We start from the raw sequence: 12,801 nt of genomic DNA, 5'->3' as shown, positions 1-12,801 counted from the left end.
CAAATATAATAGGATGAAGATTTCCTACACGGTCTGCTTAGGAAATCTACCCAACCAGCCCTAAAAAATTAAGTTTCAACCCAATTGAAGTAGGTAGACCCACGGGGTCACCAACTCGAATGTAAGTTTCAACCCAATTGAAAATTTCGTATTGGTAAAATAAACCTTTAAAAATTAAAGAATATGGAAAAATGCACAATAATGGTCGAACTACTATAAACATGCATAGATATCCATTGAGATGCATATCAATAAATGAGGTAATTAATTTTTACATGTGATAATCCAGATTATATCCGTCAATAGTCAGAATTACCACAAGTTTTGAAAGTATGAGTCTCTGAGGATAATAAATAAAGTTTATAAAGTATGGGCCTTTGAGGATTCAGTATAGCTAAAATTCAATACCAGTCTTATTCTTTTTTAGCTAATATATTTCTATATGATCTTTCCTTTTAAACAGATTAATTGGATTAGTAAAACGCGTCGTGAAAAGGCGAGTCCCCCATGTTTTAAGATGTTCTCTTTTCTCTGAGCAGATCTTAAAAAAAGAAATTGCTGCTGTGTTAGAAGGTATTTTTAATTTTGTAGAACAAGAAAGCATTTTTGTCTCTGTAAGGAGAAGAAGTTACTATTTCCTTTCTCTTTTTTTCAAGATTTATATTTTATTATCTCTGTATGATCTTTTAATATAATTGATGCAATAGAGGAAGAGAAGAGATGAACAGAACAGCTACTAAGGCATGGTGTAACTCAAAGTAGTTCTTTTCAGGGACTTCAAGTGGGGAGCCTTGTGCATTGGTTACATTTGTTCCCCCATACCTTATAGTAACAAGAGCCTCATGCACTAGGTTGTTCTTCTTTCTTTTTTTTTAATAAATCCTATCTAAACTCATAGCCAATGGCCCTTTTTCCAAACCTGATGACAGTTATGGAATGAAAGATCATTAATGATGTTTTTACCCTCTTGGAGGGTGTGCCTGGTAGTAAACAAAAACCTAAAATGTTGCAGAGAAGGATTTACGTAGCTAGACAAGAATGCTTACATCCATGGTGAGATGAGATATATGCTACACAGCTACACTATAAATAGAGAAATATGGTTACAACCACCTCTTGGAGGGTACGTCTTGTAGAAAACGAAAACCTAAAACGATGCAGAGAGGACTTATGTGGCTAGATAAGATTGCTTACATACATGGTGAGATGAGATCTACACTATAAGTAGAGAATATGGTTAGAACCACTTGTCCTCGTACTCTTCTCAGATGGATTATAGATGAAGAATCCTAACTAGAAATTTATGACGGAACCATATACAGGTTGTTTACTAAATTACAGATACAACTCTAAAAAACCAAAGAGCCTCTTAACCAGTCCTTAAAATCAATCGAGCATTTGAATACAAGACATCATACCCCCAACATGCCCATCTTATCCTGTCTCTTTCTCTATTAAAACTTATTTTGTGGGGAAGGTACCCATAACAACGTCAAAATCGTTTGCAATGAGCAACCAACAGCTAAGGTACATGGCTAGGTCCTCCCAACCATTTCACTGGACCTCACCACTCACTTCAAACAATTTGGACTCCCACTCACACGATTGAAAAGACATTGAGACTCCTCGAGGGGGAAAGGAATGAAAAATTTCCAACTACCATTTGTTTTTCAAATCTTTATTTCCTTTGTCATGATAATCCAAAAAACTTGTCATGAATAGTCCAAAAAAAACTATGTTTCGAGGAAGCTACCTTAATGGAGGGTTGAGAGATGATTAAATTTTGTTTTACAAAGGATAAGTTAAAAAATACGCATCAACTGTGTAGAATAATTGATGCATTCCTAGTTTGTTGATGAAACTCATCTTCACTTTAAATAGAATATGGAAGTTGATATAACATAAAAGCATTCACCCCGAAAGTAATACTTCTGAACAGGAAAATTTTCATTCACCCTGAGGGTGAGTTGCAGGCTTGTACCATAGCTCTGAGTGTTTGTTGAACATTCATTAATGTCCTACACGAAGCGACGAGAACTTTGAAATTTGAATCAGACCCTTTCTAATTATTACGAAAATGCTCAAAAATAACTTCACCATCCAATCAACTGTCAGAAATAACTTATTTATTCCATCCCGGCAGGAAGTTGGGAACTAGGATTGGGGTTTTAGGGACTTCAGGATTCAGGTTAGAACTCTAATAACACGCAACTATGCGATTCAGAAACTCTGCAATTCAAAAATCGAAACTCCACAAAGTAGGACGGAGATTATGACCATTAGATGTTTGTTTAAATGTGTCATGGTGGGTTGAGTTAGAAAATCCTGCATTGTTGGTAGGTACCACCCACAATCGAAACCTTCCATCTTCTGTAGTTTTTATGGAAGACCCACCAGAAAAAGATACGAATTAAGATAGAGGAACGGAGAGAGAGAGAGAGAGAGAGAGAGAGAGAGAGATATGATGGTTATAGTCAAGATGTCCCATCTTCATACTGTAGATGATCTTTTTCCTGATCTTTTTACAGCTAAAGCAATCAGTCTCCTTCCTTAGGACGACTCCTGCTACCTCCCAACTCCTCCAACCTCAGTACAGGTGAGCTAAAAAAACAGGGTATAATATAGACAAAAGTAAAGGATGCCCAAAAGCTTGAAAAAAAGAATGAAAAAAGAAGTGACCCATCAAAGCAAAGTTCCTGCCTGCTTGGAATTTTCAAAGCCTTCCATTCTCACCTCAGACACAGCCTCACCTCATTCAACAATTCCTTCTTTGCCACAAACACAACCACAACTACTTTGGCACATTAGATATTTTCCTTAACAAACCCACCTCATCTTCTCTCGTTTCTCTCTGTCTATACAGTAACAGTAGTGATTGCTTGATTGGCATACCTTACCTCACAAGGTAATTTTAATAGAGTAAAAGGGCAAAAAAGACACAAAAGGAGAAGCCTAGTAGAAGGACTGCCTTTGCCTCTGGCACCAACACTTGTCAAAACGGAGCTGTTGACGTTCTATAGATGGTGTGCTTTTTGGGAAGTTGAGCAGTTCTTCCAAAGAGTGATGACTGCCCCTATAAGCATACACACACAAACAAACAGACAAAAGCATAAAAACCAGTCAGGCTCTCTTTCTCTCTATATCAAGCCTCACTCCATTCTAATACAGAAGCAACATAAACGGATTAAAAAGGGAAAACCCCACCACTTTTAAACTCAATTATGGAATCTCCATCAATGGATTGTATTGGTTGAAGGGTCTTTTCTGTTGTTTCTTTCTTTTTTTGTTTGTTTGTCAAATGTCAATTTCTTCTGCTTAGCCTCTTTCAATTCTGTAATTTATTACCTGTTGTTCTTGTCGTTGTTGTTCCTGCTCTTGTCTCAGCCTGGCATTCTCTTTCCTCAAGTGATTAATTTCTATCTCCAACTCGTTCGTGTACGCCTGCAATTAAATTTAGAGAAAAATGAGGATTGAGAAGAAAAAAAACAGAGAAAATTTTGGAATAAAAACTCAAACTTTACTTGATCTATGTTTACAATGAAGCATTTCAATGATTTCCAATAAGGAAAAGGGAACAAAAGAAGAGAAAAAGGAGAGAAAGAGAAGAGCAGATCGAGAGATTCCTGTTTTCTGGCCCTAGAGCGCGCGGCAGACTCTCTGTTCTTGATCATACGCTTACGGCGTCGATCGCCGGAACCATCATCAGAGTCCGAAACCCTTTTCTTGCATAAGGGAAAGAAATTCGGGGAAGAAGCGAAAGCGTCCAAGGGGGAGGAGGAAGAGGTGAGGGAAGACATGAGGAAAGGTGAAGGTCCATTGACAGGGATGTGTAACTGTGGGGGAGGCCTCAGGGGGTCGATGCTTTCGAGGAAATGAAAATCGGGCGCGGACCTTAGACTCAAGGCGGTGGTGGGAGGTGGTAATGACGAAGGAGAAGTAAAGGGCCTAGCTTCACGGGGTTGGATGGGGTCAGCAGATACAAGGCTTGAGGGTGGGTCTTTGCTGAAGGGTCGACCAAGGAAGTCCTGAAAGATCCTGCCTCCGAAGCTGCTTGTGGTAGCGGCGGCGGTGACGGTGGTGGTGGCGGTTCTAACGTTGTTTGGGGAGAGAAGCAGGTTTTCTCTGGAAGAGGTGTGGTCGCAGAGAGAGGCGAGGTTAATGTCCTTCCAGACTTCTTCCATGGTTTTCCTTCTTGGGGTTGCGAGAGGAGCGGAAGGTGAGGACATAGACGAGGAGTTGGACGATGAAGAAGATACTCTGCGATGGTTGTTGCTGGTGGTGGTGGTGGTGCTGATGAAGTGTTGTTCACTATCAGATGACGACCACATTGAAACAGAAGGGAAAACGCAGAGACCTAGGGCTAGAGAGAAGGAAGGGAGTTGCAGTGACAGGGAAGATGTCCTTAATAGTCTACTAGCAAGTCTCGTTGGGAAGGAAATTTAAAAACTGATTCTGACTTGAGTTGATGTGGAATTTTGGATTCGAGAAAAGTCATGCTTTTTATTTTGGAAATATATCCCTAATATCCAATTGATGACAAATATATACAAAGTCCATAATCATTTGACATTCGAGAATAGGAAAGTAAGCCACCATTTGACAATGTTGTAATTCTTTAAATACTATAGTTTTTTTTTTTTTAAATGAAATTTGAAAAGTGTTTTGTAAAATTATCCTGTTTCATATATTTCTAAAAACATAAATCAAAATTTACGTTTATTTATAGTTTTAAAAACGACTATGATTAAATAAGTCAGACTTATTTCGTGTTTCTAGAAACGAAATTTGAGAGAAAAAAATATATATACATTGTACCTAATAAATCTTTCATATATTTAAACCTAAAAAGAGACAATCGAACCCTATCTCTCTTTTGGGCATGTAATGATATTATTGGGTTTTTTAATGGTATTATGTCTGTAAAAAACGTTTCAAGAAATAGATTTATCAAACACCAAAAAATTCGTTTTTGTTTCTGAAAACATGAAAAGCCATTTTTGCTCTCTCTAAACAAAATTTGCATTAAAAATTTAGAAGTTAAAAGATGTTCCCCCCTCCACCCTCTCCTCTTTCTCTCTAAAAATATAAATAAATCTTGAAGAGAGGGTGGATGGATACCAAAGCTTCCAAATTCCTAAAGTTAACAGTAATTGAACGTTGGTATTTCAATCTTATTAACTTAAGAGTAGGGTTTAGAGTAAATCATCTTCTTCTTGTTCCACTCTTCTGCAATTGCCATTGCTCTCTCTGTTCCTATACAGTAATGGTATTATAAGAACGTAATTATTTAACCCAAACGCTTGATCACTTCAAAATTCCATTGGAACCTTCCAAAAAGGGTATTTCATCAATGACAAGTATTGGTGTGGTGATCCAACAAAAAAAAAAGTATTGGGTTGGTGGAGAGATGCCTGCCCCACAATCTCCCTGTATATGCAGGGAATGAAGCCAACATCAATGGCTAGCCCAGAATACAGGTTTTCATGTTCAGAGCCCTCTGCGGTCACCTAAGAATTCCTGTTCATGGAGATTGTGCTCCCTAATAGTAGATGCTGAGCAAGACGCAAAGGGTTGTGTGTATCTTCCACAGAAACGGCAATCCTGGTTTAAGTATCCGTATCGTATCGATTATATCTTATTAGTATCGGTTGAGACTGATTCTCAATTCTTGACAGACCTAAATCGATTATCGGTAACATTTTAGGGCTAAAACAGTAAAAAAAATTATACTTTTTTTAAAAATAAAATGGCAAAATCATTTGTCAATCCGATCCAATATGGATTGGTATCGGATCAGTATCGGTAGAGACAGATACCGTCCCCTAAATTGATGATCCTATCCCTTGATTTTTTTCCTTTTTGGGTGGATGATGGCACTTGAACGTTCCATTCCTTAAAAAATAGGCCATATTTGGAATCTAAAAAAAAAAAATTCAAAAATCAAATTCAAAAAAACAGAAGACAAGGGAAAATACAAAAGCTCACTATTATTTCTTGTTATTATATGGAAAAAAAAATTTGAAGGCAGCTAAGACCCTTGCCCCTAGACACAGGGGAGGGTGAAATGATCGATTCATCATCAGTAAAAATTTAATCGTTGTTGTTGCTTCTACATATGTTCACATTGGCCCTACACAGATGAAGGGCCACATTGCCTTTTAAGGAACCGCTCTTTAGTATTTTTAGGGAAAAAGCATGCTAACACATCGTGTGGCCTTGTGTCACCACGGGGCCAATGGAAACGTGTGTCGAAACACCCAACAAGAGGGACAAGATGATCATTTCATTGTTCCATCTGAGACGGCACAGAGGACATTGTTAAGCAATATTTTTTTTGCAAAAATATACGATAAAAGCATTAAACCACCCTCATGTCATCTGCGCCACTTGGTCTGATAAGGGGGTGTTTGGTTTGATAAATCAAATGGTGTATGTATCGGATATGAATGTCAATCTTTTGATAAACATTTTTCTGAATTATGTTTTTTGCTAAAAAATTGTTTGGTTGCCTCAAGGCTGGTACATGTTTCTTGTTGGAAAATTGTTTGGTTACCCTAAATCTGTGTAGTGATTTTTGCTGTAAAACTGTTTGGTTATCCTAAATCTGTGTAGTGATTCTTACTGTAAAACTGTTTGGTTACCCTAATCCTGTGTAGTAATTCTTCCTATAAAACTATTTGAATTAAACTGAAATGCTACATTCTTATGATTTTTTTAAACTAAAATTTGACATGTGATTAACTTTAACTTCTGTATTAAATATTCAACGGTCGGATATGCAACATCATTCTTTCATATGACAAATAAGAATCATATGAATGATTACAATGTATTTGCAACCATGTATGGTAAGTATAATATTTTTAAAGGAAATAAATAATAGATTTTTTCATAAAAATTGGCATGATAAATATAGAATATATTTTGTCAAAAGGTTTTTGGCATGATCGTGCATGATTCACAATTGTACCTTCAACAGTTGGATGGGGAAAATTGTGCATAGTACATGGCACATCACCCCATCCAACGGTGAAGACATGATTTTGCACCATGCATGGTTGTGAACAAACCTATGCCTAATCAAACTAATAGATCTTCTTCCATTATTTCGCTCCTAAGGTCATATCTTCTATTAAATTACAAGCATCATTATCTTTTCTCACTACTTTGACCCTGTTAAATCTTGGCTTTCCCTTGTCCAATTAAGGTTATGGACAACAGAATAGAGTTGGATTAGAATTAATCCAAACTTGTTTTCAAATCAAAGGCATAATACACCAGATCTCATCCCCCATACTCTTCCTCACAATATTAAGACACATATATTTAATATATTGTAAAAAACATGGTTACCTACAGCAAAGGAATAAAGAAGATAATATAAACTTTCATATTAGCTGCTTATCCTCTTAGCAATTAAATAAGAATCACATGGAAAGAAAAATACATAAAGTGGTCAAGAATCAACAACTACAACCAGAATTTTCATTAATTTCAAAATATATCCCAAAAAACATCTGCCAAAAAACAAGTTATAATCTGGTATGGACATCATATAGAATGACGAAACAAAAAGAAGAAACAGCTAAATCTATTGATGATTTGGTCCAGATGTCTATTACAGAACTTGCCCCAACAAAATTACAGTCATAGTATAAATAAGAATATGCTTCAATCCCGAAGGCCAAGCTCAAGCTCATCATCCTCTTCAAATAACCTCAAAAGGTGCGCATGTTTTTCTTCTCTCTTCTTCTTCTGTCATAGCTTAAATAGGAATACAGATAAGGCTACAACAGCCACAACCCCAATGCATATGCCCAGTACTCTGAGCCCAATGCTGCTACTAGATGAAGCATGGTTTTCAGCTTTCGTATCATTTTTTTTTTATTGGCAAGATCATCAGCTATGCCTGAGACAAAGATAGAGAATTTGTATGACACAATTGCCGCAAAGAATTGACCAAAATATAGAAACTTACAATGGAGAACGGTCGTTCAGCTTATGTTGCATGACAATGATTGAAATAAGTACATAATCATTTACTGAATCTTTACCTCCATCCCACTCAAAAACTACTAAATATCTCATGTTCCGTTGTTTTTTAAATTACATGACATAGCGAAATTCCATAAGGAATCAAGGTGAGTAAAGCCTTATATTTACTTTAAAAAAATGATAGAAAGGCAAATGCTGAGACAAATAGCAATGTCCAATTAGCAACAGGTCATGGTATATCGATGCATACACATACCTTAAACACATTTATATTTTAACCAATGCCTCACATAATAGTAAATGTTTTCCAATAGAATATCAAACTTGACAATACAGACCATGCAAAAGCAAAGATCAACAAGCAAAATTTCCAAAACCATCAGGAAATAAATCCTAAGAACCCTCATTTGCATTACGTTAAATTACCTTAACCATCACTGAAGTGATTTCAAGTACCACACGACCATGAATTTCCCAAGAACAATTTCAAATTTCCATAAGAAGCCCCCTATAGCACTCACAAAAAGAGAAAGAAAAGGTAGAAATCTACCCTAAAGAGCTAAACTACATAAGCATAAATTTCAAATTTCATAAATCTCCAGATCCGTAAGCCCTTTTTAGTGCCAATAAGCATAGAATATAGAATTCAATTGAATTCAAAACCAATCTTCTCATTCACAGCAAAACAAGCAATAGCATAGGTTCAACAATAGACATCTTGAAAAAGAAGAAACATATCAAAACACCAAAAGGATTTTTTTTTTTTCAAGGTAAGCTCAACGTTAATCCAAACCCAAAGAGAGCCCATATAAGTCACAAATGAATGAAAACATAAGGCTAAATTCGAGTAAATATTACATCACCTTGTCAGTCTTGACCACCATCTTCAATATTCTTCATGTAGTGTTCAAACACCTTAGGCTTATATCTGTGACTTGATGAAATTATGGATTCAACTTACAATAATCCTAAGTTTATATCTGTGACTTAATGAAATTTCATTTTGAGGTAAAGAATCCACAAATTGATTCATTCAGAGATTAGAACATAACCCATCTTTCGATACCCCTGCTCTCAACAAAACTAAAAGCACCAATGGTTATAATTCACTCCCAAACGAAGAAAATTCAGGGGCACCTGCATCTCAACAATAGCTCTCTCAAACTCTTCTGTAGGACTACTATGGAAGAAAGACAGCAGAAGAAGGTAAGAAGAAACGGTAAGGATCGGTTCTCTTTTTGATAGAATGGAAGAGAAAGAAAATTAAGTGCAGGAAGAAGAGGAAGACCAACACCAGAAACTGAAAATAAGTTATGGAACAAAGCAGGGGAGAGAATGATAAGGGGAGAACAGGTTCTATCTATTAATTGGGGTTTTGTCTGTATGCTTGTAACATGTAGGGACTAGGAATAATCCTCTGAAGCATAAGCACTTGTAGGTGAGGTTGCAGAGGAGATGGAACTAAATGCACTGGGTTGACATCTTTGCTCTTCCCCTGTCCCACGCAGTTAGGGGCTGCTACTGTCAGTACAGAGCTGACCAACCCAGTAAAGATCCTTCTTTTGATCTACCCTCTCTTTGGTGGAATGCGAACTTCTTCTTACGTCTTGAATTTTGAAGCTTCAATCTCCATTGTTGTGAATTGGGTAGGAATTAAAATTGTAGGAAGAAGAAGAAGAAGAAAAAGAGAAATATGAAAGTGAAAATGAAACTTGAAGCAGGTAGAGGAAGAAATCAATGGCTACCATCTCTGGTTGTCTGCAAACTTCAAACGTCTCAAACGGAAAACCCCCAAATCATAGTCTCTCCCATTAATATCTCAAACAGAAAACCCCCAAATCTTCCAAAACCCAAATCATATTTTCATGAGAGAAGAAGAGGATTCAGGAAAAGAAAAAAAGAAAAAAAGAAAAAAAGAAGAAGACAGAGAGAGACTTACCTCCAAACAACCAGTACCAGATGAGGCTTGTGGCTGACCAAAGGTTCGAACAACGAGCGGTGAATCTGCAGAAGAGGATTATCAATTTCAGAAAACAAAACTCAAGACATTAACTTTAAAAACCTAAAACCCTACAACTCCATGAAATCGAAATAGAGAGCTTTTGGTTTTAAAAACCTAGCCCTACAACTCCATGAAATCGAAATCGAGAGAGGTAGACAGAGAAAACGAGAAAGAGTGAGAGAGAGAGAGAGCTTACCAGTTGCCGACGGTGGACTCTCGGTGAGAGGGTATCGAACAGAGAAACAAACAGGGAAAAATTCTTCACAATATCACGGGTTTGGACTCTCGGTTAGAGGCATCCGTAGAATGTCTTCCCACTTTCCCCTTTTATATTAAGGGTTGAGATGGTTGCTCAAATCTGAGTTTTAGTCTTGACATAAACTCAGATTTGAAGGACATTCTTTGCATATTGGTCATTCATGGGAAGTAGGACCATCAATTATGAGGGTCATCCTAGTGGAACCAAACAACTCCAAAAATTAAGAATTATCATTCTAAAGAATGTCATCCTAAGGATTTATCGAACCAAACACCCCCTAAGAATACCCGTGGGAGGTCACATCCAGACGGATGATATGAGAGTATGTTAAGGAACTAGACTTCAAGACTTAAGAGGCGTTCAATATTCGATTATAATGAAAACTAAAGAAATATCTATAAACCTACCTGGCCAGGTGATCTCAATGACTTAATCCATGAGACCCCCTCCCCCTCTTACCCTCATCTGGACCCCATCGACCATTATTTGTATTAGTGTCACGATCAACTTTATACAACCTCTGTTTGGGTTTATTGTATAATCAATCAATGAAAATAATGTTGGTTTATTTGAAGTTGATTATCTCATGACAAGAAGCATCGATAAAGCATACTTTCGAGGGCTGCTCATGGGAGTGAAACATGCGAAGGAAGAAAGATGGCAACATGGGGACATTTGGACCAATTCTAAGGCTCTACAAATTTTTTTGAGTAACCACAGGACATACAGTTGGCCTTTACATGAAATCCCTCATTTTTTTGGATATTCAGATTTTCTTTTTACTAAACTTAACTTTTATCTTAAACCCAACCCCCCCTCCCCCCAAATGCATATGTAATAAACTTTTTAATAATGCTAACTTATTGGTTTCTCTTAAGGAGAACCTCAAGTCCCTACCCTATATCTTATAATTATGTATATTTCCTGTCATGCTTTTAATGAATATTTTTTTCTTATTAAAAAAAAAAAAAAAAAAAAAAAAAAAAAAAAAAGGGCTTTCTAGAAGAGCTCTAGAATCCAAACTAAGCAGTTTCAACCAAAGGTGTCGAAACCTAACCCGAACCGGCGGAATTGAATCGAAACCAATAAAATCATGTTTTGGACAAGGGTTTGTGAGTCTGAAAGTAAGCTAAACCGCACCAAAATGGGTACAACATTGAAATGAACTTAAGAAACCAAACCAAAATTGATATAACCCAATACAAATTAAAACTGATGTACTCCCATTGGAATATGTCTTGGACTCACTTATTCTAATAATCAACCCTGTCCAAACCAACCTCCTAGTTTTGAGCATGTTTATAAAACATTGTACCTATATTGGTCTCAGCCGATACTTTGATCTCAAAATATCACTTTTTGATCCGTAAAGATTACCTTTTAAGTGTTTCACCGATATTTTATCAGTATGGTATTGATAATGGGTGCAATCAATATGACCGCAGCCCAATACAATATCATATCTTAGAACCAGAAAAAAAATCGTCTGCAATTCTGATCTTGTACAATTCTGTAAAATACCACTTTCAGGGGGTGGCACGTGTATTGATACCAATGCAATGGTTTAGATCTGATTTAAATGACTCTTCACTGATTTAAGGTTTTATTAGTTGTACCAGATCTGGACCATTGTATTGGTATCAATACACGTGTCACCCCCTGAAGGTGGTATTTCACGAAATTGCACAAAATCAAAATTACAGACGATTTCAACCCCTTAGAACCATGGTTCCGAGTGGTGGGTGAGTACTTGAAAAGGTCTCAGGCTCTCAGCCTAGTCTCGGGATAACGTAACCGTTGGATTGAAATTAAAAAGGGAAGGAAGTCCACGTATTTCTAGGGTAAAGCGAATAGGATATTTTTGGTCTTACAGATGAGGCCTAACATTTTGGTTTCGATGAGAAAGCATGTACATAACTCTCTTTGTGATAATTTTGGGATTTTTAGGTCTTGCTTTCAATTTCATCATTCATCAATAAATACACGTGCAATTTTGATTATCATAACTACCCACTTTCTAGTCGTGTAATTTATTCATTCAACTCATCTCGGTGCTAAAAATTAGTTACAGTTCCTATTACCAATAACTACATATAACAAACCTTATTCATGTGCAAAGACCATGATATTTGTCTAGACATATATCATCAAATCAACTAAGTCGTCTATTTTTTAAGGTCCCTTTGAGACAACCTATCTCTCCTCTTCAAATTGTTTACAGTAAGATGGTGAGGTACAGTGAGTATCCAACCGTTGAAAGGATCCGGTCTTGCACATCAATCATTGGTTGCTCACCATAGAAGATTTTGACACCATCCTCGATGATATGCCAAGGGGTGTCAATGGTTCGGTTCGGTTCGGTTTGGCTCGATTTTGGTCGGGGTTGAATCAATTTCGGTGTGAATATGGTGAAATCGATACTGAACCAGTAAGAAAATTTCAGTTTTGATTTGGTTTCGGTTTCGATGTGGTTTGGTTTTGATTTTACTTTGGTTTCTTGTATCGGTTTGTAATCAGGTTGATTTTGGTTTTTACCGATTTGGAT

At 36.7% G+C, this 12,801-nt stretch overlaps 1 protein-coding gene across 2 annotated transcripts; it reads right to left on the bottom strand.

Annotated features, from left to right (window-relative positions):
* Positions 1 to 2,468: 2,468 nt before the first annotated feature.
* On the bottom strand, positions 2,469 to 4,494 carry LOC122083971 (bZIP transcription factor 27-like). 2 transcript variants are annotated; one of them, XM_042651929.1, is made up of 3 exons: positions 3,624 to 4,494; positions 3,346 to 3,441; positions 2,469 to 3,073 (listed from the first exon to the last, which is right to left on the bottom strand). In XM_042651929.1, exons 1-3 carry the CDS (start codon positions 4,326 to 4,328, stop codon positions 2,993 to 2,995), a joined length of 882 nt encoding a protein of 293 aa, XP_042507863.1. In that variant the 5' UTR covers positions 4,329 to 4,494; the 3' UTR covers positions 2,469 to 2,992. The 2 variants fall into 2 exon arrangements, 1 of the variants encoding a protein (XP_042507863.1); XR_006141782.1 differs by having other exon boundaries at positions 3,346 to 4,494.
* Between the last annotated feature and the right edge of the window lie 8,307 nt (positions 4,495 to 12,801).

This window comes from Macadamia integrifolia, chromosome 7, assembly GCF_013358625.1.
Source record: "Macadamia integrifolia cultivar HAES 741 chromosome 7, SCU_Mint_v3, whole genome shotgun sequence".
In the NCBI taxonomy this organism is placed as follows: domain Eukaryota; kingdom Viridiplantae; phylum Streptophyta; class Magnoliopsida; order Proteales; family Proteaceae; genus Macadamia; species Macadamia integrifolia.
Note: the sequence above shows the minus strand (reverse complement) of the source record. Positions and strands in the feature narration are given on the sequence as shown.